This window comes from Thalassophryne amazonica, chromosome 6 (assembly GCF_902500255.1).
Source record: "Thalassophryne amazonica chromosome 6, fThaAma1.1, whole genome shotgun sequence".
Taxonomy (NCBI): domain Eukaryota; kingdom Metazoa; phylum Chordata; class Actinopteri; order Batrachoidiformes; family Batrachoididae; genus Thalassophryne; species Thalassophryne amazonica.
Window position 1 is genome coordinate 85651441 of NC_047108.1, and position 23808 is coordinate 85675248.

At 43.6% G+C, this 23808-nt stretch overlaps 1 protein-coding gene and 1 long non-coding RNA gene across 2 annotated transcripts in view; one reads left to right on the forward strand and one right to left on the reverse strand.

The window, feature by feature from the left end:
• LOC117512544 (dedicator of cytokinesis protein 3-like) overlaps positions 1-5498 on the reverse strand; it is a 173113-nt gene extending 167615 nt beyond the window's left edge. The window contains 1 exon segment of the mRNA XM_034172653.1: positions 5366-5498. Coding sequence (XP_034028544.1) covers positions 5366-5402 — 37 coding nt within the window. The 5' untranslated portion in view covers positions 5403-5498.
• On the forward strand, positions 3686-23708 carry LOC117512545. Its single transcript, XR_004561325.1, has 3 exons — positions 3686-3699; positions 8389-8395; positions 23630-23708. It is a non-coding gene; the product is annotated as an uncharacterized LOC117512545 (long non-coding RNA).
• The last annotated feature ends 100 nt before the right edge of the window (positions 23709-23808 follow it).

Here is a 23808-nt window from a genome sequence, read left to right on the forward strand (position 1 = left end):
AGAACTAGGTATCTTTGGTGTAGCAATGAAATTGAATAGTAAATTTCCTGAAAATGTCACCAAGTTGTAGGAGGTAAATGATGAAAAGAAGAGGACCCAAAACAGAGCCCTGAGAAATGCCAGCAGTGAGTGATGAGTGCTGTGATCTGAAGGTGATATGTGATCTGTGAGCTGAACAAATTAGATGTGCCCAGAGAGACAGAACTCGAACCAGGAGAGAGCAAACCTGTGAAACTAATAGAGGCTAATCTGTCTAGAAGAATGGAAAAGATGCACTGAGATCAAGAAAGATGAGAATGGTGAAAAGTACAGAATCTGCTGCCATCAACAGATCATTAGTGATCTTAACTAGCGCTGTCTCTGTGCTGTAAAGGGAATGGAACCCAGACTGAAGTGGGCCGGTGTACATGCCTGTTGGGACAAACTATAGTTCAGAAAATCTGATCTGTTTTATAAATGCAATTAAATATGTAGGCGGTACGGTGGCTGGGATCGCTTCCCGCCTGGTCCTTTCTGTGTGGAGTTTCATCAGGTTTTCATTGATAACAGGAACAATAAAACATTAAGAAATCCTATATTATATGACATATCTCTGAGCCTACTCATAGTTTAACATTCTTGCGAGATTTGTGTTTTGTCATGAAAAACACTAATCAGAGTTGTTGCTTTCAGACAATGATGGCCTACTTTGGTTGTCATTTATGATTGCAACTTCTCTGGACTCCATCTGTGTGGTCACAGATAAAGCCAGCTGATTCTTTTCCATCTCTCTTTCTTATATGGGTAAGACCTTTGTCTCAAATGCAATTCAGCACTCTCTCAGTATTGAAGCTAATGAGCAAAATCCATCACCCTCATGAGCGTATAGCACAATAGAAAGGTCTAAAGTTCAACATGCTGAGCCGAACCCTTTTACCAGTCATCAAGAAATGATGTGTTAAACATCAGTTAGTGAATTAACCCATACCAAATGATGATGGCATGATGAATGATACGCATTAGTTGTTCTGTTAGTCACTTAAACTACTCACTACCCACGATGCAGAATCTCAAAGTAACAATTGCTTGTGCTCCCAGTTGCCAGAGAAGGTCAAAGTGATCCCCATGTTACTCCTGGCAGATAGATAGCTACATTCAAGTAGTGAGTTCAATTGGTTCTGTCTGCATGGTTGCCATCCAGGGCTGGGAGAGGTTCTGTGGTATGGTAGATGTGGTATGATGATGTGGTATGATGATGAGGCACCACTGCATGCTGCCAAACAGGGTTCTAGCTAGTACCATTTTAGTGTTGGGTAAATTATGTGATTGGGGCTCAAAACATTATTGGCAAGCCCTATTTTAACTAATTTTGGGTGGGTTTAGATGCATTGAAAGCAAGAATAATAAACAAAAAAAATTATATTTATGTGGTAATATTTGTAAAATTAAAGTTCTTTTTTTGCATATTTCTGTCAAAGTCTAAGTTAATAAATGAAATAACATTGAAAATGTTAAAAACACATTAATATTTAATGGACATCGCATTTACGCTCTTCTTCAAAAATGACACTAGTTTTTTCAGCCCAGTCTCAATTTTTTTTCATGCTCCTGTGATGAAATTAGTCAAATTTTCGTCTCGAGTTTTTTTAAACTCACTATTACTAACCCGACTCCTACCCCCAACCCAAACCTTAACTATAGCCTAACCCTACTCCTTCCCCCAACCCTAACCATAACCACCCCCCACCCCTGCTTCACTTTTAATTTTGTGCAGCCATCACGGAATGAATTAGAATGAATTTGTGCTGCCGTGACAAAAATGAGGTGCTTTTCGTCACAATATCACAAACCAATAGATTAATGTATATTTCGTGCTGCTGCATCACGACTTGCCGTGAGACCAGGTTGAGTTTTTAATCCAGTGAAGCAGGCAGTTTTTCTGTCATCTTGACAGTTTTGAGGGTTTTTTGTTTGTTTGTTTCGTGTGCTTGTTTTTTTTTTTTTTTTCAACATTTTTGAGTAGGATTGCATTGTTTTTTCTTTTTAAACATCATAACACATTAACTGCCTTGTTTGAATAAGAGCTGAAGCTGGACTGATTTGTCAAACCTGCTCTTTTAAATGAAAAACTTTCTGAATCAGTTTTCCACTTTTCTCTTTCACTGGTATTATGCCCCTCCTCCTCTTCACCCCTCCTCCTCTGCTCTCTTTCTCTGTTTCTCTTCCTCCCCCTCCCTCACTGATCAACCTGTCTGCTGTTTTTCAAGCTCAGAGCTTTTTGGAAACATAAAGCCTTTCAACTGCAAAATAAACTGTAAATTTCTAAATGTATCATCACATACGGACACAGAAGAACCTCTGGATTATTTAATGTAGAATTTTCATGGCAGGGTTTTTTTTCTTCAGTTCAGAGCAGAGATGCTGTTTTCAGCTGCTACCCTTCACAGCTCTGTGGCCACAGAATAACTGACTCTCTGATCTCTGCTGTTTGCAATTTGATACGAAGAAAATGAGAAATATATTTCTTATGACTTTAATTATTGGTTTAAAATTGCAAAACTATGACTCTATAAGCTTGAAATACAATCAAATTGGTACATTTTTGGCAACATTTCAGTTCATTTTTCAGAAATTCTGTGCTGGGTGGCACAGCGCATTTGAACCCAAGAGCCGGGTGGAAATTTGCAGTACCTGGCAGGGTCACCTGGTACTGGTACATACATTACAGGTATTTAGTTGCTCTTCTGCAAAATGTTTAAAAACTATTATGATTTACAGGATGTAACCAAAACCAAAATAATGAATAGGCAGCATGTCTAAGAAAGACATTTCATGAGCTAGTCTCTAATAGTTTCCTGTTTAGTCAGAACCCATTACGGTAATACATAGAGAAGGGCGGGGGGTGGGGGGTGCCGGCAGACCACAGCTCAGTCTGTGCCATAACATGTGTGTATTTCAGCACTGTGGACAGCTTCATCTCTTCTGCATTTCATCACTGAAGACGGCATCATCTCTTCTGCATTTCAGCATTGTGGACTGCATCATCTCTTCTGCATTTCAGCACAGTGGCCAGCGTAATCTCTTCTGCAGTTCAGTAATGTGGACAGCATCATCTCTTCTGCAGTTCAGTAATGTGGACAGCATCATCTCTTCTGCATTTCACCAATGTGGACAATGTCATCTCTTCTGTATTTCAGAGCTGTGGACAGCATCATCGCTTCTGAAATTCAGTAATGTGGACAGGGTCATCTCTTCTGTATTTCACTGCTGTGGACATAGCATCATCTCTTCTGCATTTCAGTAATGTGGCCAGCATCATCTCTTCTGTATTTCAGTGCTGTGGACAGCACCATCTCTTCTGCATTTCAGTAATGTGGACAGCATCATCTCTTCTCCATTTCAGTAATGTGGACAGCGTAATTTTTTCTGCAGTTCAGTAATGTGGACAGCATCATATGTTGTCTATTTCAGCAATGTAGACAGCGTCATCTCTTCTGCATTTCAGCACTGTGGACAGCATCATCACTTCTGAATTTCAGCAATATGGACAGCATCATCTCTTCTGCATTTCAGCACTGTGGACAGCATCATCACTTCTGAATTTCAGCAATATGGACAGCGTCATCTCTTCTGCACTTCAGCACAGTGGACCGCATCATGTCTGCTGCATTTCAGCACTGTGGACAGCATAATCACTTCTGAATTTCAGCAATATGGACAGTGTCATCTCTTCTCCATTTTAGTAATGTGGACAGCGTCATCACTTCTGAATTTCAGTAATGTGGACAGCATCATCTCTTCTGTATTTCAGCATTGTGGACAGCGTAATCTCTTCTGCATTTCAGCAATGTGGACAGTGTCATCTCTTCTGTATTTCAGTGCTGTGGACAGCATCATCGCTTCTGAATTTCAGTCATGTGGACAGGGTCATCTCTTCTGCATTTCAGCACAGTGGAACACATCATCTCTGCTGCATTTCAGCAATGTGGACAGCATCGTGTGCATTTCAGCACGGGAGACAACATAGTCTCTTCTGCATTTCAGAGCTGTCAACAAGTTCATTGTTTCTGTGTTTCAGCGCTGTAGAGAGCATCGTTTCGTTTTCATTTCAGTACTGTGGACAGCGTCATTGCTTTTGCAGTTCAGTACTATGGACAGCACCATCTCTTCTGCATTTCAGTGTCACGTCGCTCCACACTGAGTGCATTCAGAGGATGCGCCAAACTGTTGCTCTTCCAATCACAAACTGCACCCCCCCCCCCCCCCCACACACACACACACACACACACACACACTCTTCCGATAATATGACAGGATGTTTGCGCTTGCAGGGACTATAACGAGCTGCAGTTATTTTCGGATGAATGAAAAGATGAACATACATATGTGAACAGATTACTACAGCCACTGTGAGGCCTCATAGTAGTACTGTCGGATTAAGGCCTGAGCTCCTTATGACAATAAAAACAGTACATATGTGGGCGTGTGCATGTGTTGATGGGGTAATCACGCGTGAGCCAGCATGAGTAGGTCCAACAAGCTGTAAACACATCTCAATAAAAACCTCCCCTCTATAATATAATTGCGCACTATACACTGATTTGCTTCTCCTTTTGCTTTTCCTGGCGTCAGTATGAGTTCATTATGACTTGTGATGTCTTATGACGTTATTTCGGCCTCCTGTGGGTATGACACCGCACTCAGACTTTCTGTGTCGGTATCAAAGAACGCACAGGGAGCGCACGGTGTGGCACAGCGCACTCACTGTCATTGCAGCAACAGAAGCACAAAGGCAGAAAAGGTGTGTGTGTGTGTCTGTGCGTCCACAGGTAGACTCAGCTTCACTCCAGCCTACACCTGTTGGAAGGGCGCAGTCACGATGCCCCCTTGTGGTTTCAAGCTGCATGTTTTTCCCCCTCCTTTCTCCATATATAAAGCTGGAGAATGGTGGGAGGGGGGTGACGATGAACGTTATGCTACACTCTGACGCATTTTTGAGTCAAAACCTAAAATCGGTGTGCAGAACCTGAACCGAAGCACCGCCTTGCTCGTGGATGTAGTCAGAGAACATTTCTAAGCTCTTGGTCTGGAGGCTGTAACGTCTCATCCCACGCAATTTCCCCTTCAGTGTGCAGTCACTGGCCATGCATATCAGCCATTGTAAGTGTGCTTGTTTTTCTTTGGGTGTTATCTCTATAATTTGAGGAAAATGATGAAATCTGACATATAGGCTTTTGCGGGGTGTCGACGCGCATAACTGGGTGTTCCTGGTGCAAAAAAAAAAAAAAAAACTCATCACAAACCCGCACGATTCAAATCAATTAAACCCTCGATTATTGCAAATAATCAAAATAATCATCATGATAATCAGGCGTGATTTACTCACCAACTCCGATTTTCTCCTCTTCTGTAGGTATCCACATATTCGGTTATTTCCCCTGCGGTAGATCGAGCCACATTTTGTCGATGGAGATGGTAAAAAACGACGAACTGGAGGCTGCAGAATCAAACATCACACTACATGATGTCTCGACGTCGGTGTGTGTGTGTGTGTGCAGAAGGGAGGATCATCAAAGCCTGAATATGTCCCAGTGTGTCTCCGGTCTGATGCAGTCTCCGTGTCCACCTAACGGAACAACACGCAGACGCGCACGCACCGACGCGCTGAGCGGCTCCGTCTTCGGAAAACGTCCCCGCATTTAGTGGAACCGGATGTGCTCGTCATCGGAGCTGACTTATTTAAGTTCGTTTCTTCTTCTTTATTTGTATTTTTTTTTTATGTGTATATATCGCGCTGCCGCCAAGTCCAGCTGATCCACGATCGGCTGCAACCGGCCGATTTCGTCGTCCGCGGGCTATAATCGGTCGATCGGTCTAATAGGTCGTGATACTGTGCAAAGGTTCGAGCTTTCGAGTCGGTGCGAGAAAATGCAGCAAAATTCTGCAATATACCATAAGATGCGCCATCTTCACGTTTGTCACATGACTCGTTGAGTCAACACTGATGTATCAAGCATTTGCAAATATGCGCGCTCTCTGTCTGTCTGTCTCTCTCTCTCTCTTCTGCTGGGATTCTGGCGCTCTGCCCTTTTTGACTGAATGTGGTGCTTTGGGGACCGTTGGCAATTGGTCGTAAAGTAGCTCTCAGTTTTAGAGATCAGGCCAGATGATGTGGGGAAGCACCTCCTGGTTGAGTCATTTCCCAGATAGTGCACACTACATGCTGGTGCTTTATCATTGTGAGGTCATGCTTGCAGCATTGGTGGAATGGAAAAATAGTTTGTCATATCCTAGTAGAATGTTGTGTTTCTGCGGCTTTATTTCTGGATGTTAGATTTGTCAAAAGCACATCTTAAAAAGTACATAAAGAGAGATCTCTGTGAAATTTGGTGGAGATATCAGCTACCAGTGGAGGAAGATTTGATTTATTTTCTCATAGGAAGTAGATCAAAGAGTAGATTTTGCCTTAGATTTGGGATCTTTGATCCATATTTCTTCCCACTGTAGCCAAGTGCTTGCTCACAGGGGGTCGTTTTGACCGTTGGGGTTTTACATAATTATTGTATGGCCTTGCCTTACAATATAAAGCGCCTTGGGGCAACTGTTTGTTGTGATTTGGCGCTATATAAAAAAATTGATTGATTGATTGATATTGATCTTATTTGGCCCTGCCTTTAATCTCTGATCCTGGTTTCTTTGAGCCTCTGATCAGGAACAGTCAGGATCAAAGATAGACATTTATTTAAAGATTAAGACAAGACAAACAAACCAGTATAATACCAACCTGGTCTCAAGGCAAGTCATGATTCAGCAGCACGAAATATACATTAATCTATTGGTTCGTGATATTGTGATGATAAGCGCCTCATTTTCATCACGGCAGCACAAATTCATTCTCATTAATTTCATGATGGCTACACAAAATTAAAAGTGAAGTGGGGGTCGGGGTGGTTATGTTTAGGGTGGGGGGAAGGAGTAAGATTAGGTTATAGTTAAGGTTAGGGTCGGGGGTGGGAGTAGGGTTAGGAATAGTGAGTTTAAAAAAGCTCCATCACGAAAATTTGAGTCATTTCATCACGGGAGCACGTGAGACTGGGCTGTATAATACATATGTAAAACATAACCTCCAAAAACTTAATATAAGCTATGGCATAATACAACTTTGAAATGGCAGTAAATCTGCATCCAAGATCAAAGCTCAGTGATATGGATGGAAGGTCAGCATGAAAACTTACTTATCAGAATCAAAGGTGATTAGTTAGGATTAAGGATTTAGGTAAAAGACTGGTGAGATCTAAGTTTATCAATCAGGATTAAAGATCAGATCAAAGCTTACTGATCTGGATCAAAGCTGATTGGTTAGGATTGAAGATTTGGGTCAAAGTCTGGCAATCTAAATCGTATCAATCAGGATTAAAGGTCAGGATCAAAGGTCAGAAATCTGGATCAAGGGTTGGTGATTAGATATAAGGTCAGCATTGCATATCAAAGCTTATGAATCAGGATAAAAGGTCATCCATTCATCAATCAGGATTAAAGATCAGATAAAAGCTCAGTGATCTGGATCAAATGTCAAGATGAAAGCTTACCGATCTGGATCAAAGCTGATTGGTTAGAATTGAAGATTTGGTTCAAAGTCTGGCAATCTAAATTGCATCAATCAGTATTAAAGGTCAGGACCAAAGAAATCTGGATCAAGAGTAGGTGATTAGATATAAGGTCACCATTGTATATCAAAGCTCATGAATCAAGATAAAAGGTCATTGGTATCTAGAAATTAGCTGACCCATTGTGTTTTGCAAAACCATTGACTGAATTTGTTAGTACAAATGGCAAAATCCCTTGAATGGAATATTGATTTAATCTGATGCCACACTGTCCCAGGTGTGCTGTGTTTGTGTGTCTGAGGGGGCCAGTTACCCTTCCAGCCCCCACCCATCCACCCCTGCATCACTGCACCCTTGCTAGAGGTACAGCCCAATCATCATCTAATGTCTTGGGGAAAGCCCTGGGATCCCTTGAATGGAACATTGGTTTCATTTGATATCACATTACCCCAGTTGCTGTGCCTTAAACATTTTTGATTTCATGCTAGGTGGTAATAGTGATAAACATTGGGTTCATCTAAATTATGTTACCGCATAACATAGCATAGCATCATTATGAGATGTTTACAGCTTCTCACGTGTAAACAGCTCTAAAGTGAGGTATCTCATATCCATGACAACACTCAAGTTTTCCTAATTTTGTGTTTTGAAAACCAATATGAGCAGAGTGTGTGGAGTTTGGTCCTACTTGTGTATCAGTCATCAGTTTGTGTACATTTTTGTCACATACATTTCACTCTGTTGCACACCTCCACTAGCATTTTGCAATGTTTCCATGATATGAGAACGCTAAATCCAGTAGCCGCAGTGTTCACAGGGACAGCTTTAGCTGACATAGAAGCACTGTCAGAAGAAAAATTGGACACATTCCTATTGCAATTTTTTGCTGGATTGAAGAAAGCAGACATGCTTTAAACACACACAGACCACTGAGCTCTTCCGCTGCACGTGCAAAGATCAATGCTGTGTCAGTTAGTTGCCCGCTGTGCAGGCACAGACGGCTCTGTGCCCCGCTGCTGTCTGCTTCCTGCTCAGTGAAGAAATACCAGTCTTATTTTAAGGAAAATATCAAATGACAGATTAGGTCATATAAAACAAATAATGAATGTTCTCTGTTTTAGCAGTGGTAAGAATAGTCATGCAAATATTATTACCACTGCACTAATTAATGTTCATTATCTGGATAATAATTCATGTGTCAATCATCAGTTTGGAGACAAAATTTCACCTTAGTTCATTCCCAGAGATTGAACAGACTTGCAGAAGTCTTCCTACACTAGGTTAACACTGGTTTTACGACTGAGTTACACTACTTGTACATAGAGTATATTCCTCTTAACACACAGTGCCACCCAAATGTTTCCAATGAGCTTGACCTTCTACAGATCAAGCTTCTTGATCTGTGATTGCCGTTATATGGAACGAGACAAGACATAACTCTATAATGCATATATAGATATTAGAGTTCAAAGCAACGAAAATTTCGACAGACGTAAATAGAAAACCAGTGGACCATCACAGAGATACAGTGTGTACTCTCTGAGATACAGTGCCTTGCAAAAGTATTCAGCCCATTGGTATTTCATGCATTTTAATTTGTTTATGGCATTTCAAATACGAAAATAAATCAGGGTTCTCAATATAAAAAATTTTTAAATTATCTTCCTTAAACTCAAACTGTAAGTAAATCTCTACAACTTGATATAAATTAATTAAAAATATAAAAGCTAAGATCATAGGTTGCATAAGTAATCTGCTCCTTTGGTATAATACCTGTAAATAATCAGTTTAATTGCCAGTTTTCTTCAGACAAGTCAGGAGATGGATACATGAACATTTCCAAATCGCTGAATATGTCTTGAACTTTATTTCTATCAGTTATGAAGAAATACAAACAGTATGCCACTCTATGGTAAATCTGTGTGGAGTAGACAGTTCTCAAAAACTGAGTGACTATGCAAGAAGGAGAAGAGTGAGGAAAGCCACAGAGGAGGATTTTCTTAAAAAGACCTGAAAGTTCAGCTACCATTTGCCAGAAGGTATATCTGAGTTGCAAGCCTAGATTTAATGTTTTGGTGAAATAAAATCCTCCTCTGTACCACTTCATCATAAAGCTGTATAACTGGGGACACAAAATGCAAAACATGCACTGTGCACAATTTCTCCAATCACAGCCAAAGAAGCCTGTAAATTCTTCTGGGTTGTCTGGGTGTCTTGGTGGATTTCCTCACTCTTCTTCTTGCACAGTCACTCATTTTTTGAGAACTGTCTACTCCACACAGATTTACCATAGAGTGCCATACTGTTTGTATTTCTTCATACAGTAACTGATGTAAATAAAGTTCAAGACATATTCAGTGACCTGGAAATGTTCATGTATCCATCCCCTGACTTGTGTGAAGAATAATGGCAATAAAACTGCTTATTGGGGCTGATTACTTATGCAACCCATCATCTTGGCTTTTATACGAGGTCTGTTAGAAAAGTATCAGACGTTTTTATTTTTTTCAAAAATCATATGGATTTGAATCACGTGTGATTGCATCAGCCAAGCTTGAACCTTCGTGCGCATGCGTGAGTTTTTTCACGCCTGTCGGTTGCGTCATTCACCTGTGAGCAGGCTTTGTGTGAGCAGTGGTCCACCCCTCTCGTCGGATTTTTATTGCGAATAAATGTCTGAATGATTTGGAGCTTTGCTGCATCAATTTTTTTCCAGAAACTGTGAGAGACCTCCAGGTGGACACCGTTCGGAAAATTAATATGGCTTTCAGGGACGATTTTATGGGGATTATACAGATTAAAGAGTGTTACTGCCGCTTTAAGGACGGCCCACAACTGCTGAGAGCCAATCAACATGCTCAGACGCCGCTGAAACAACCAGATCATTTCCAACGTGAAGGCTTTGTTGATCCGGGACTTCGTCTGACTTTCACAAAAAGGCAAGAGACGTGGACATCAGCACTTTTTCGGCACATTCCACTGTTACAGGAGTTTTTTTCATGGAAAGAAAAGCGGAGGGACACGCCACGGAGCCGTTCATTACGCGGGGCAAAACCACCTCGGTGTTGGTCTCACAGGACGGCTTTCAGGTGGCTTTCAGGTGGATTCCGGTTGCTTTTCAGTCGTGTGATTAGCCGATTGTGATTCTGCATGAGCTGGACATGCCCAAACATGTCCTGGAAGGCTTCATCACAGCATTGCTTTGCGCCATGCTGCTCCACCACGACGCGCGGAACTCCTCCGCAGGTCTGTCTTAATGTACTGAAAAAGTGCTGATGTCCACGTCTTTTCACAATTCCTGGGCTAGTCAGACGACATACCGGATCAAGACAGTGTCCAGTTTAGAAATGAACGGTACATTCCACTGTTACAGGAGTTTTTGTCATGGAAAGAGGAGCAAAGCAATGCCGTGATGAAGCCTTCCAGGACATGTTGGGGCAGGTCCAGCTCATGCACAATCAATCGGATAATCACATGACTGAAAAGCAACCGGAATCCGTCTGAAATCCACCTTTAAGCTGTCCTGTGAGACCAACACCGAGGTGGTTTTGTGCCGCGCCATGAGCGGCATGGTGGCGTGTCCCTCCGCTTCTTTTTCCATGAAAAAAACTCCTGTAACAGTGGAATGTGCCGAAAAAGTGCTGATGTCCACGTCTCCTGCCTTTTTGTGAAAGTCAGACGAGGTCCCGGATCAACAAAGCCTTCACGTTGGAAATGATCTGGTTGTTTCAGCGGGGTCTGAGCATGTTGATCAGCGCTGGGAGCGTGCCGCGCTCTCAGCAGTTGTGGGCCGTCCTTAAAGTGGCAGTAACACTCCTTAATCTGTATAATCCCCATAAAATCGTCCCTGAAAGCCATATTAATTTTCGGAACGGTGCCCACCTGGAGGTCTCTCAGTTTCTGGAAAAAAATTGATGCAGCAAAGCTCCAAATCGTTCAGACATTTATTCGCAATAAAAATCCGACGAGAGGGCTGGACCACTGCTCACACAAAGCCTGCTCACAGGCGAATGACGCAACCAACAGGCATGAAAAAACTCACGCATGCGCACCAAGGTTTAAGCTTGGCTGATGCAATCACATGTGATTCAAATCCATATGATTTTTGAAAAAATAAAAAGGTCCAATACTTTTCTAACAGACCTCGTATTCGTAATTATTTACATCAAGTTGCAGAAGTTTGCTTTGTTTGCATTTAAGAAATATAATTTTAGAAATTTGTATTTTTTGTATTTTTTTTAAATGTCATAAACAAATTAAAATGTGTGAAATATGAAGTGTTCCTATATTTTTTTGTAGGGCACTGTATATTTTCCTGTCTTGTCATGGGATTGAACTTTTGCCTTTTTGGTAACAAGGCTGCTTCGCAAACCTTAGACCAGCCCAAGATTCAAGCAGTTACATTTCTACCAAAATGGTAGGGTGCTAAAAAACATTTTGCACAGTACTCTGTGATGTCTGGGAGTTATCTTAAAGTCAGAACACCCTGGTTAAAATTAAAATAAAGCCTTTGTGAAACAAAGTGCAGGAATACATGTCAGCTGATTTCTTTTTTTTTTTTTTTTTTTTTATTAATTTATATCAAATTGTAGAGATTTACTTTCAGGTTAAATCTAAGGAAGATCATTTTAGAAATGTTTATATTGAGAAGCCTGATTTACTTTTTGTATTTGAAATGTCATAAACAAATTAAAATGCGTGAAATACCAAAGGGGCTGAATACTTGTATTTCTACTTCTCCACAGTCTCTATATCCACACCCTGGCTGTTCACAGGCACAATCTGAGGAGCCTACCTTCAGAAGCCAATCACCACCTCCTTTGTCTTGCTGGTGTTGATGCACAGGTGGTTCAGTTCACACCAGATTACAAAGTTGGTGATGACCTCCCTGTACTTCAAATTGTTCACTTCAGACACACGTCCGACAATGGCTGTGTCATCCAAAAACCTCTGGAGATAACAAATGTCAGTATTGTAGCTGAAGTCTGATGGGTACAGTGTGAAGAGGAAAGGACAGGGCACTGTACCCTGTGGGGCCCCCCGTGCTGCAGACTACCACATCAGACACACAGGCATGAAGCCTCACATATTGCGGTCTGTTGGTGAGGTAGTCGATGGTCTATGCAGCCAGGTAACAGTCGACTCCAGCTCCTTCCAGCTTCCTCTTGAGTAGTGACGGCTGAATTGTGTTGAAGGTACTGGAGAAGTCAAAGAGCATGACTCTCTCAGTGCTCCCAGTGCTCTCCAGATGTGACAGTGACCTGTGCAGCAGGTAGATGACAGTGTCTTCCACATCGATGCCAGGTCGGTATGCGAACTGCAGGAGGCCCATCTTACTGTTCACCAGGTGTCTGAGGTGGGTGAGAATAAACCTCTTCAAGGTCTTCATCATGCCAGAGGTTGAAGCCACTGGCCTGAAGTGGTTGGCCTCACTAGGAACTGGAACCACACATAATGTTTTCCACAGGAGTGGAAATTTCTCCAGCCCGAGCCTCAGGTTGTAAATGTACACAAGAACTCCACAGAGTTGATCTGCACAGTCCTTAAGTAGTCTGGAGTTGATGCTATCAGGGCTAGGCGCTTTCTTCACCTTGATCCTCCTCAGCTTCTTCCTCACTTGATCTGCTGTTATGATGCATATTTCATGCACATTTCTGCAAATTTCCACATGCATGCACAACGCATTTTGCATTTAGCATTCAGAAATGTCTTAAAATTAGGTTTAGAATAACAGTAATAATTAGTATAAGATTCATTTTTGCCCCCCTCCTTTTTTTCAGTCAAAAGATCTGCCATCTTGTTTTCGGTGATGTCCTCACAGCCTGTTGGCTGACAAATATGTGGAATATGTTTAAATTTTGTGCACATTTTATTCCAGATTTTTCTGAGCTGCTGACCCCGCGACCTGACCTCGGATGAAGCGGAAGAAAATGGATGGATGGATCAACTGAACAGGGTGCTGCTCAAAGTATGCCATGTTTAGAGCAAACATGCTGCAAGGTAGAAGCCACAAACTTTGAGGTGGCCAATAAAATTCATGGGTGGCACACTGATGCCAACTTGAGGTGACACTTACTTTTGTCAACTCAAGTCCAACAAAACAAAACCTTGGTGCCACCCCTCCTGCAGACACAGTCATTAGCTGTGGGTGTGTTTTTGTTCTTGCAGCTTCTGAGCACACAATCAGTTGAATTCAGATCAGGTGCAGAGCTCAGCACTACTCGGGCTGGAAGGCAGCACATTCCAACTTGGACATTAGTCATTCCCAGGTATGACCTGACAACAAGCCTGGAAATTTAGATAACAATAGATGGCGATGCAATGAATTTGCTTGATGAGCAAAACGCCAGCATGTGTCACGGCGTGCTGTCATTACACAGCAGTGCTTCATGCAGTGAATCACTGCTGCTACAGCAGCCTGTGGAATAAAGATGAACGCCATGAACGTCATTTTGCTGTAGAGTTTTATACCTCAGATCTGTCCCTGCAATTATTTTAGAATGATTGAACAACAGACAACCATAAAATATACAATGATCTAATAAATATTTCAGCAATGCTGTAATATTTTGCCTTAACCTGTCGTCCTGCATCATTGTGCTCGAGGAAAGGAACAAGCTGTACCTTCAAGGTCTGATGTTTAAAATCAGCTACGTTCTGTGTCTCAGTCTGTGCACTACGCTGTCTTGTCTTATAGATGAGGCAATCATGACAGGAAAAACAGTGATTTGGTGAACAGTGAGCTTCCAGTGAGTTTGATGAGGTGTGGGAGGGAGGACAGTTTTCAGCAGAGTGATTTCTCTCCATCACAGCGACACTTTGACTGACTCACGTCTATTACTTCAAGTGGAACACTGTGGGCGGTGTTCCAATCACATAAATAAAAAGCCGGAGAAATATGGGGTGTTTCGTAATCTGAATATGAATATTAATAAGCATTTGCGGGACAACAAAGCGGCACAACCGCACACAAATACGATACTTAGCATAGATTTTTTTTTTTTTAATGCATCGCAGACGTTCTGAATACATTTTGTTCGCTCAGTCAGGGAATTTGTTTTTATTTTCTGTCTGTCTAAAGGATTTTCAACAGGATATCTCAGAAGGACCTGATAGAATTTCAGTTAAATTTGTTGGAGGTGTAAGAATTGGAACAAGGAATAGTATATTCCTTTTTTTAGTAGATCCAGATCAATGGACCTTGCTTTTAATCTTTGATCCTTGTTACTTTTGATCCCAATCAGGATCCCAATCCTGGCATTAATCTTGAAACTCTGATCCTGATACTTTTGATCCAATGGATTGCTGATTGGCAACCTAAAACATTTTTATCCTGATTAAAGAATTAAAGCAAGACAGATGGGCAGCAATGAAAACATAACCTTGTTGGTGACACTCAAAGCTCAGAAATCAGGATTAAAGAGGAATAATGTCAGTGTCTGAGGTCAAAATCAATCATCATCAGGTGAATGATCTGGATAGAAGGTGAGCAATTTGTATCTTAGGTTAGTAAACAGGAAAAAAGTCCAGATCAAAGTTCATACACAAACATCAGGATCACAGGTCAGCAATCAGGATCAATAACCCCCAATATAGAAGGTCAGACCAACTCATCCATCACCTTTTGATTCACACTGCTGGTTATCAAACGCTATGTGCACACTCTTGCTTGTTACATACACAAATATGTCTGTGCACAGTGATACAATCTGAAAGTGTAATTTGATGATTCTTTCAGTTTTGTTTTGTTATTGCAGTTGTTCACACACTAAATGTGAGACATCAGATGCAGTCACGGAATCCTGAAACGTGTCAAATATGTAAACCAAGTCTGCAAACCCACAAGTACAATTTCCACTCCACACTCACTTTTCAGTTTGAAATTGCATTATACAGTGTATCCGGAAAGTATTCACAGGCTTCACTTTTTCCACATTTTATTATGTTACAGCCTTATTCCAAAATGGATAATTTTTTTCCCCTCAAACATCTACACACAATACCCCATATAAGGACAATGTGAAAAAAGGATTTGAGATTTTTCAAAATTTATTAACAATAGAAAAACTAAGAAATCACATGCACTTAAGTATTCACAGCCTTTGCCATGAAGCTCAAAACTGAGCTCAGGTGCATCCCGTTTCCACTTATCATCCTTGAGTTTCTGTGTAGGCTCTCAGTTGTCCAGGTGGTTTCCATAGTAGAGAAGCTTGAATCTTCGACTGGACTGGGTTGCTTGACGCGAGGACATTTCGCTTCAAATCGCAGAAGCTTCCTCAGCTAAAATTCTTGCTCTGGTAGTCTGACTTCTGTCTGACCCTTGTCGAGAAGAACAAACAGAAGCCACAAAAGCTGGAGATTTAAACCTAACCAGACGCCTCCTACCAAGAGGCAGACTGCTATTGGCTAGTGATTGAACAATTGCTTTAATTAGCACCTATTGTGCTCTAGTTAGCACCCTCCTAATGACAGGGTAGCTGTCCCTCCTAACGATGGGACTGACGCCTCTTGGCGTCTTGACTCCTGTTGGCGTGAATGACTCATTACCATGAACAAAAGACTGAAACTGCTTTGATCCGAGTACCCCATTGTAAACAGGGGACAAAGCGTGTTTCAGACCCCCTCCCCGGTTAAGCTGGGTTTCAACTGTTTCACATAGAATGCCTCCTTCACCCCTCTCTCAAACCATTTCTTCTCTCTGGCTAAGATTTTAACTTCCTGATACGTCCTCGCGTCAAGCAATCCAGTCCATCGAAGATTCAAGCTTCTCTACTATCATCCTTGAGATGTTTCTACAGCTTAATTGGAGTCCACCTGAGGTAAATTCAGTTGATTGGCCAAGATTTGGAAAGACACACACCTGTGTCACACATAAGGTGCCACAGTTGACAGTGCATGTCAGAGCACAAACCAAACATGAAGTCAAAGGAATCGTCTGTAGACCTCTGAGACAGGACTGTCTCGAGGCACAAATCTGGGGAAAGGTTCAGAAACATTTCTGCTGCTTTGAACTCCACTATAAGCCCAGTGGCTTCCATCATCTGTAAATGGTAGAAGTTTGGATTCACCAGGACTCTTCCTAGAACTGGCTGCCAACTAAACTGTGCAATCGGGGGAGAATGACCTTAGTCAGGGAGGTGACTAAGAACCTGATGGACACTCTGCACACAGCCAAGGTGTCAAAGGAGTGGCTTCAGGACAACTCTGTAAATGCCCTTGAGTGGCCCAGCCAGAGCCCAGACCTGAATCTGACTGAACATCTCTGGAGAGATCTAAAAATGGCTGAGCACCTACGCTCCCCATCCAACCTGATGGAGCTTGAGAGGTGCTGCAAACAGGAATGGAAAAAAACTGCCCAAAAATAGATGCGTCAAACTTGTGGCACCAGATTCAAGAAGACTTGAGGCTGTAATTGCTGCAAAAGGTGCATCAACAAATTACTGAGCAAAGGGTGTGAATACTTATGTACATATGATTTCTTCTTTAATCAAATTTGCAAAAATTAATTAACAAAAAAAAAAACATTTTTCATGTCGTCATCGTGGAGTGTTTTGAGGGGAAAAATAAATTTACTCCATTTTGGAATAAGGCTGTAACATAACAAAAGATGGAAAAGGTGAAGTGCTGTGAATACTTTCTGGACGCACTGTATGTAAATACAACTTACAGTTTGGGTACCTGTTATGGCAGTTTACTGTAAGGACTGTATGGTACACTAGATTAGATCACTTGTGGCCGCTGGGGGGCATCGGTAAGAATGCACAAGTCCAGATGCTCCTTTTAGCTTCTTTATTGCTGATAATGAATGGTTGATTTGCTGAAGCTATGTGAAAGGGGTGTGTGTATGTGTGGTTTTGTAACAGAGAATAAAAGGAACCAGTTACCAGAACAGCGTGTATATGATTAACTGTAGTCATAAACAACCAATGAAAATAAAGAATTAAGCATTCAGATTAATTTACAACAACCAAGAATATGAGCACATGTGAGAGGCTTCTTACTGTTAGCAACTATTAGCATTAACAAGCTAACTGGTTAGCCAAACCATCAACATATATAAACTATGACGAATAACATGAAGCCATAAATAACCATAAACTCTACACTTACTGATCTCTGAACGCACGCTATCAAAACTCCTGACAGAAACAGTAACAATAATACTGAAACCCAAACTGAAAAGTCTGACGTGTCAACCCGCTGCATCCACCAACTCTGCAGAGGCTCCTTTTAGCCAGCAGAGGGCGCAGGTCTGCCACTCAACACCTTAATTACCTTCTCTAAAGCTGTCCTTCAGCACAGCCGCCCCCAAATTTGTCCATCAAATTTGTCACCTTAAGAAGGACAGACAGTATCAGTGTCTGGGATGGCAGGCAGGACAATAAGCCAAGCGACCAGTCTGGTGTAGGTCTTTCCTTAACCTTGACTACTGCAGTTCTGACTCCGCCATCTTGCCCTGGGATGACTTGAGTGATGTGGCCACTTGGCCAATGTGCTCTCGGCAGCTGGGGGTCCACTATCATAACTATGGTTCCAGGTTGAAGCTGGGGCTGGGCTGAATCTTTAGGCCATTTAGAGTGTGTTTGAAGAGTGGGAAGATAGTGTCGAATGAAACACTTCCAAAACTGATCAGCCAAAACCTGAGTATGTCTCCAGCGTCACAGGCTGAGCATCTCAGTCTCTCCGTATATAGCCTGTGGAAGTGAGGGATCCAGCCGCCCCATGAGGAGCAAGTTAGGGGTCACTGGATCAGCATCTGCTGACACATAGCCTAAAGGCTTGGAGTTTAAAATCCCCTCCACCTCAATCAGTACTGTTGCCAATACCTCCTCTGGAACAGGCGGAGTCTGGATGGTGGTGTACAGTGTCGCTTTAATAGATCTCACTTCCCTTTCCCATACACCACCAAAGTGAGGTGCACTGGGGAGGCTGAACTGGAACTTTATCTGATGTTTAGCCAGATGAGCCTGGAGTGTGGGGTGCAAGACCTGAAATGCTTTTTGAAGTTCCCTCTCTCCTCCTTTAAAATTAGTACCCTGATCAGACAAGAGCTCAGCTGGTTTGCCTCTCCATGCAATGAAACAACGGAGGGCATCAGGAAGGAGTCTGTATCCAGGCTAGAAAGCACCTCTAAGTGAACTGCCCGAGTGGTCAGACACTTAAACACTATGCCCCATCTCTTTTCATGGCGATGGTCGATTTTCACAATAAAGGGCCCAAAATACTCCATACCTGTTGAAAAAAAAGGGGGGTTTCATGAGTCTCAGTCTCGCTGGAGGGAGAGCTGTCATTTTAGGCACTGCTGGAGTGGCTCTCCACCTCTGACAGTCAGAGCAGTATCGCTGATGCTGTCTAACTGCCTCTCGGCCACGTAGTATCCAGTATTTGCGACATAGCTCTGCAAACAGTCGCTCTGCTCCAGGATGGTGAACGTCCTTATCAGTGTCTTGGATAATAAGCAGAGTCACGCGATGACAAGGATCCAGGATCACCGGATGAACAGAGTCTAGCTCCAGTTGATCACTCCGCCGCAACCTTCCTCCAACACGAATGAGTTTCACAGTCTCATCATACTCTGGGGCTAGAGAGACGGCTGGTGGCATGTACTGGTTTACCAGAACTTAGAAGGCTGAAATCTTCTGTAAAGCTGTCCTGCTGGGCTCGTCTCAGGATTTCTCTCTCTGCCTCCTGAATCTCTCCAGCAGAAAGACAGGCTTTGGTTCCTGCCGCCCCATGACAGGATCGCGCAACAGCTTCGGTGAGGGCTCTAAAGGAGGAGAACTGGTCAGCATTTGGCAGCAAAACCACCTGTGTAGTTGTGGCAAAACAACATATTGACTTTCGCAGTTCCATAGGGTCATCTGCCTTATCCATCACTGGCTGAGTGGGCCAAAACTCAGGTGATTGTTGCAGGAAGGCAGGGCCCTGACGCCATCTACTGTTGCAAGACAGCTCCAACAATTTCTTGCCTCATGTAATGTCATCTGCTGGGTTATTGACAGAATCAACATACCTCCAGGCCCACACGTCTGTCAGCTCCTGTACTTCTGCTACCCGTGTTCCAACAAAGACTTTGTACTGGCAGGAGTCTGACTTGATCCAAGTGAGGACAGTGGTGGAATCAATCCAGAGTATGACATCTTTTATGTTCACAGTCAGCTCATGTTGCAGTAGCAAGGCTAATTGAGCAGCAGTCAATGTGGCACAAAGCTCCAACCTTGGCATTGTTTGCTGTTTCTTTGGGGCAACCCTGGATCTGGCAGCCAGGAAAGAGACTTCAACTCGACCATCTTTACTCTCTGCACACAAATAGGCTAGTGATCCATAAGCTCTCTCTGATGCATCAGCAAAGATGTGTAGGTCTATGTGAGGATTGGAACTATCCATCTCTAGACTTACATAGCAACGAGGAAGTATAATCTGAGAGAGATGCTGCAGCTCCTCCACCCAACTCCTCCAAGCCTGAAGCACATCTGCTGGGAGTGATGGGTCATCCCACTCTCTTTCTTTGACCCACAACTGCTGTACCAATACCTTAGCCCGTGTTGTGAAGGGAACAATGAAGCCTAGGGGGTCATATAGGCGAGCCAGGACTCTGTAAATGTTTGTCATGGTAGGTACTGGCTGATCCTGCATTTGGTAGTTATACCTCAAGGTATCTGAGTTGCAGAGCGAGCGGAGTCCTAAGGTGAGCTCTTGTGGATCAGCGTCTGTCTCACTGATCCATAACTCACTGCTTTCGGACCTGGCTTCCTTTGGTAGGTGGCTGATGACATCAGGAGTGTTACTGGCCCACTGGCGTAGCTCAAATCCCCCTGTCACCAGAAGGGAGGTCAGTTTGTTGACTAGGTGCCAGGCTTCATCAATAGAAGAGAGGCTCTGAAGGCAGTTATCAACATAAAATGACCTTTCAAATGGCTACTCGAACATCCTCACCTGGCTGGCTATGATCAAACACATGCTTCTGAAGAGCAAAGGTAGCACAGCAGGGGCTGTATGTGGTGCCAAATGGGAGAACTTGCCAGGTGTAGATACTGGGCGGTTCCTCTGTCTTGAGCTCTCGCCACAGGAAGCGAAGGAGGGATCTATCCTCCGGACGTAGTCTCACCTGATGAAACATGCTCTGAATATCACTGCTAACAGCGATGGAGTGCTCTCTGAAGCGTAGCAACACAACTATCAGACTGGAGCTCAGGGTGGGGCCAGGCAATAGCAACTGATTGAGATTGTCACCCTTATATGTAGGAGAACAATTGAAAACAATTCTATTCTTCCCGTTATGGCTCACCATGTGATGAGGGATGAACCAGGACTCAGCTGATGTGTTCAACTCCTCCTCTGGTACTATCACTACATAGCCAGCCTTCTCTAACTTTGTAATCTCTGTGCAATATGCAGTTGCTCTTTGAGGGTCTCGTGGCAGACGTCTCTCTGTGCTGCGGAGATTGGCTAACACAGCCTCCTTCGGTGCGCAGAGCCGGGGCATGTTCTGCACCCTGAGGTGAGGCGTGGTATAGCGTTGGATCCCTTCTACGTCTACACGTATAGTCTTTGTCTCCAACAGGTGGACTGCCTTCTGATCCTGCCTGGAGCGTGTTACAAGCTTCTTACTTTTGTAAGGGAGAACATCCAACTGCCACAGTCTCTCTACATTCTGCAGAAGGTCAGTAGTCGGAGACTGTACTGAGACATGCAGACATTGCACCTGAGTTGGCTGCTGTTTGATGTGCTTGGTTGGGCCCTGAAGTGTCCAGCCCAACCTAGTTTTCACTGCTGCTGGTCCTCCAGGTGGTCCCAGGCACACAGGTTCTACTGTAGTAATCAGGTGGGGGTAGTCTGACCCAATTAACAACAGGGGCTGCACTTTATCGAAGGACTGGAGGGGGAGACCCTTTAAGTGCTTATGTTTTCTCTGAAGAGCTTTCACAGGGTATGTGTGATCAGCTAGGCCCAGCTGATCTGAAGTGAATGCTTTATGTATCCTGAATGACTTCTGTGGCTGGTCAGCAGGGGATATGGAGAATGACACAGCAGTCCCATGCAGTGTCCTCATTTCCTGACGGACAGTCCTAAGGAGCAGATCCCCGGATTCACCTGTGAGCTTAAGTCTCTGAGCTGCTGCTGGGAGAATAATAGTCCACTCACATCCATCATCAAGTATGGCGAATGTCTTTAAGGTATGTTTACCATTCCTCAGCAATACCTTACTCACTTTAAGCAGGACCTGACTGCACCCGGACCATCTGTCCAAGTACAGGACCTTGTTGGTGGTACTGACAAGGCAGGATGTATCTGCAGCTGCAGGTTTTGCATTCACTTCATGCAGAGCATGAAGATGTTTCCCTTTCTGACATGTAACCTTAAGGCGGCGTTGTGCAGCTTGGTGTGAGAGGCCACACCGCCAACATCTTTTGTTGATTTTAATCCAAGCAGTTATCTGTTCAACAGTTAGCTGTGCAAAGTTAGAACAGTGGTCAAGGAAGTGATATGTGTTGTTACAATAAGGACAGTATGCTTTCTTCTCTGATGGCTTGATACTCAAGGGCCGTTTCTCTGCTACAGATGTATTATCAACCTTATCGGTAGTTTGCAGGATGTTGGTGCTCCTACCCCTCTTGTGATCACGCCAGTGTTCTCCCTTACATCCAGCCCTGCCCTTAGTTTCATTAGGCAATGTCTCATACACTGTCTCTTGGATCTTTAACTCATAGTTGAGCCAGTCAGAAAAATGCAAGAGGTTTGGAATAGTGACCCGCATGGGGTACAGGAATCTCTTGAACTCTGCTCTCATGTCCTGTGGCAGCTTACACAACAGTCTTGTCACATGTGACCCACAGTGGAGCTCTGTTTGGCCATTGTCTCCAAGCTGGTCTAGCATTCCAACTAGTGCTCTCACCTTTAGAGCAAACAGCTTGAATCCATGGGTGTCCCCACGTGCAATGTTTGGGGCATCCATTAGTTCAGCAATCTTCCTGAGAGCCAGCTGGTGTGGTTGCCCATACTGCTCAGTGAGACTTGCCATGGTGTCAGTATACGGTTGTGGTGAGTTGGTGTAAGAGTCCGCTATGAGCAACACCTCCTCATATTTCAGATGATCTACCAGAATTTGTCATTTAAAGTGCTCTGTAGCACCCTCAGGCAACAAATTGTCGAGTGCAACTTTAAGCCTGGCAAATTCTCTTGGATCTCCTTTGGAGAAGTAAGGGATTGTAGGCTGGGGGCCACGGTACATAACCTCATGTTGGGGGGAGGGTGATGGCTTGCTGCGCAGGGACTCAGCCCTTGGTGGGGTATAAGGTACACAGTACTCTGGGGTCTGCACTGGTGGTGCTGGATAATGTAGATGTGGCTGAAAGGAAGGTTGCTCCTGCTGTATTGGCCTCATATTGCTCAGCAACGTTACCAGTTCTGCTTATGGGTCCTGTGATGGTGGTACTGGTCGGTAGATCTCATCTGCAACAGGGGTGGTGGTGGTGGCCAATTGTCCTCTTGTCCTGCAGGCTGATGACCACTATGCTGTTGAGGTGCGTCTGATGATGGACAGTACAGGGTGAGTTGTGGTTGTATGGGTGGTAGATCACGTACAGGGACATGGGTGTCAAGTCTCCTGTGCATGTCTCTCATCTGTCGGTGTAACCTCTGATTATCTTCCATCAACCTGTGCAGAGTCTCCATAACATCAGGGGGAGTTTCTCGGGAGCAACCGCTGGGAAGAGACCAGCCTACTCGGGGCCAGAAACTCTGATTCCATATAATCAGACTCATATGGATATGGGGCTGCTGCTCCATGCTCTGACGTAAAGTCATCGTCATCTAGCAATGGCAGTGTGCGAGGCATCATCCTGACGTGTCTCTCTAAAGCTCTTTCTAGACTGTGGTAGGGCTGCCATTGCTCTCCCGGCTGGGAGACTTTGTAGTCTTCCATCCAGGCCAGGGGTTGTGTTCTACGACGAGGCCGAGCATCTAATGGCTGGGGAGTGCTATGCTGATTCTGGAACATCTTGGAGTAATCCCGCAGCTAGCACACTAGATCCGGCTCGAAGGACCGTATTTGTTATGGCAGTTTATTGTAAGGACTGTATGGTACACTGGATTAGATCACTTGTGGCCGCTGGGGGGCATTGGTAAGAATGCACAAGTCAAGATGCTCCTTTTAGCTTCTTTATTGCTGATAATGAATTGTTGATTTGCTGAAGCTATGTGAAAGGGGTGTGTGTATGTG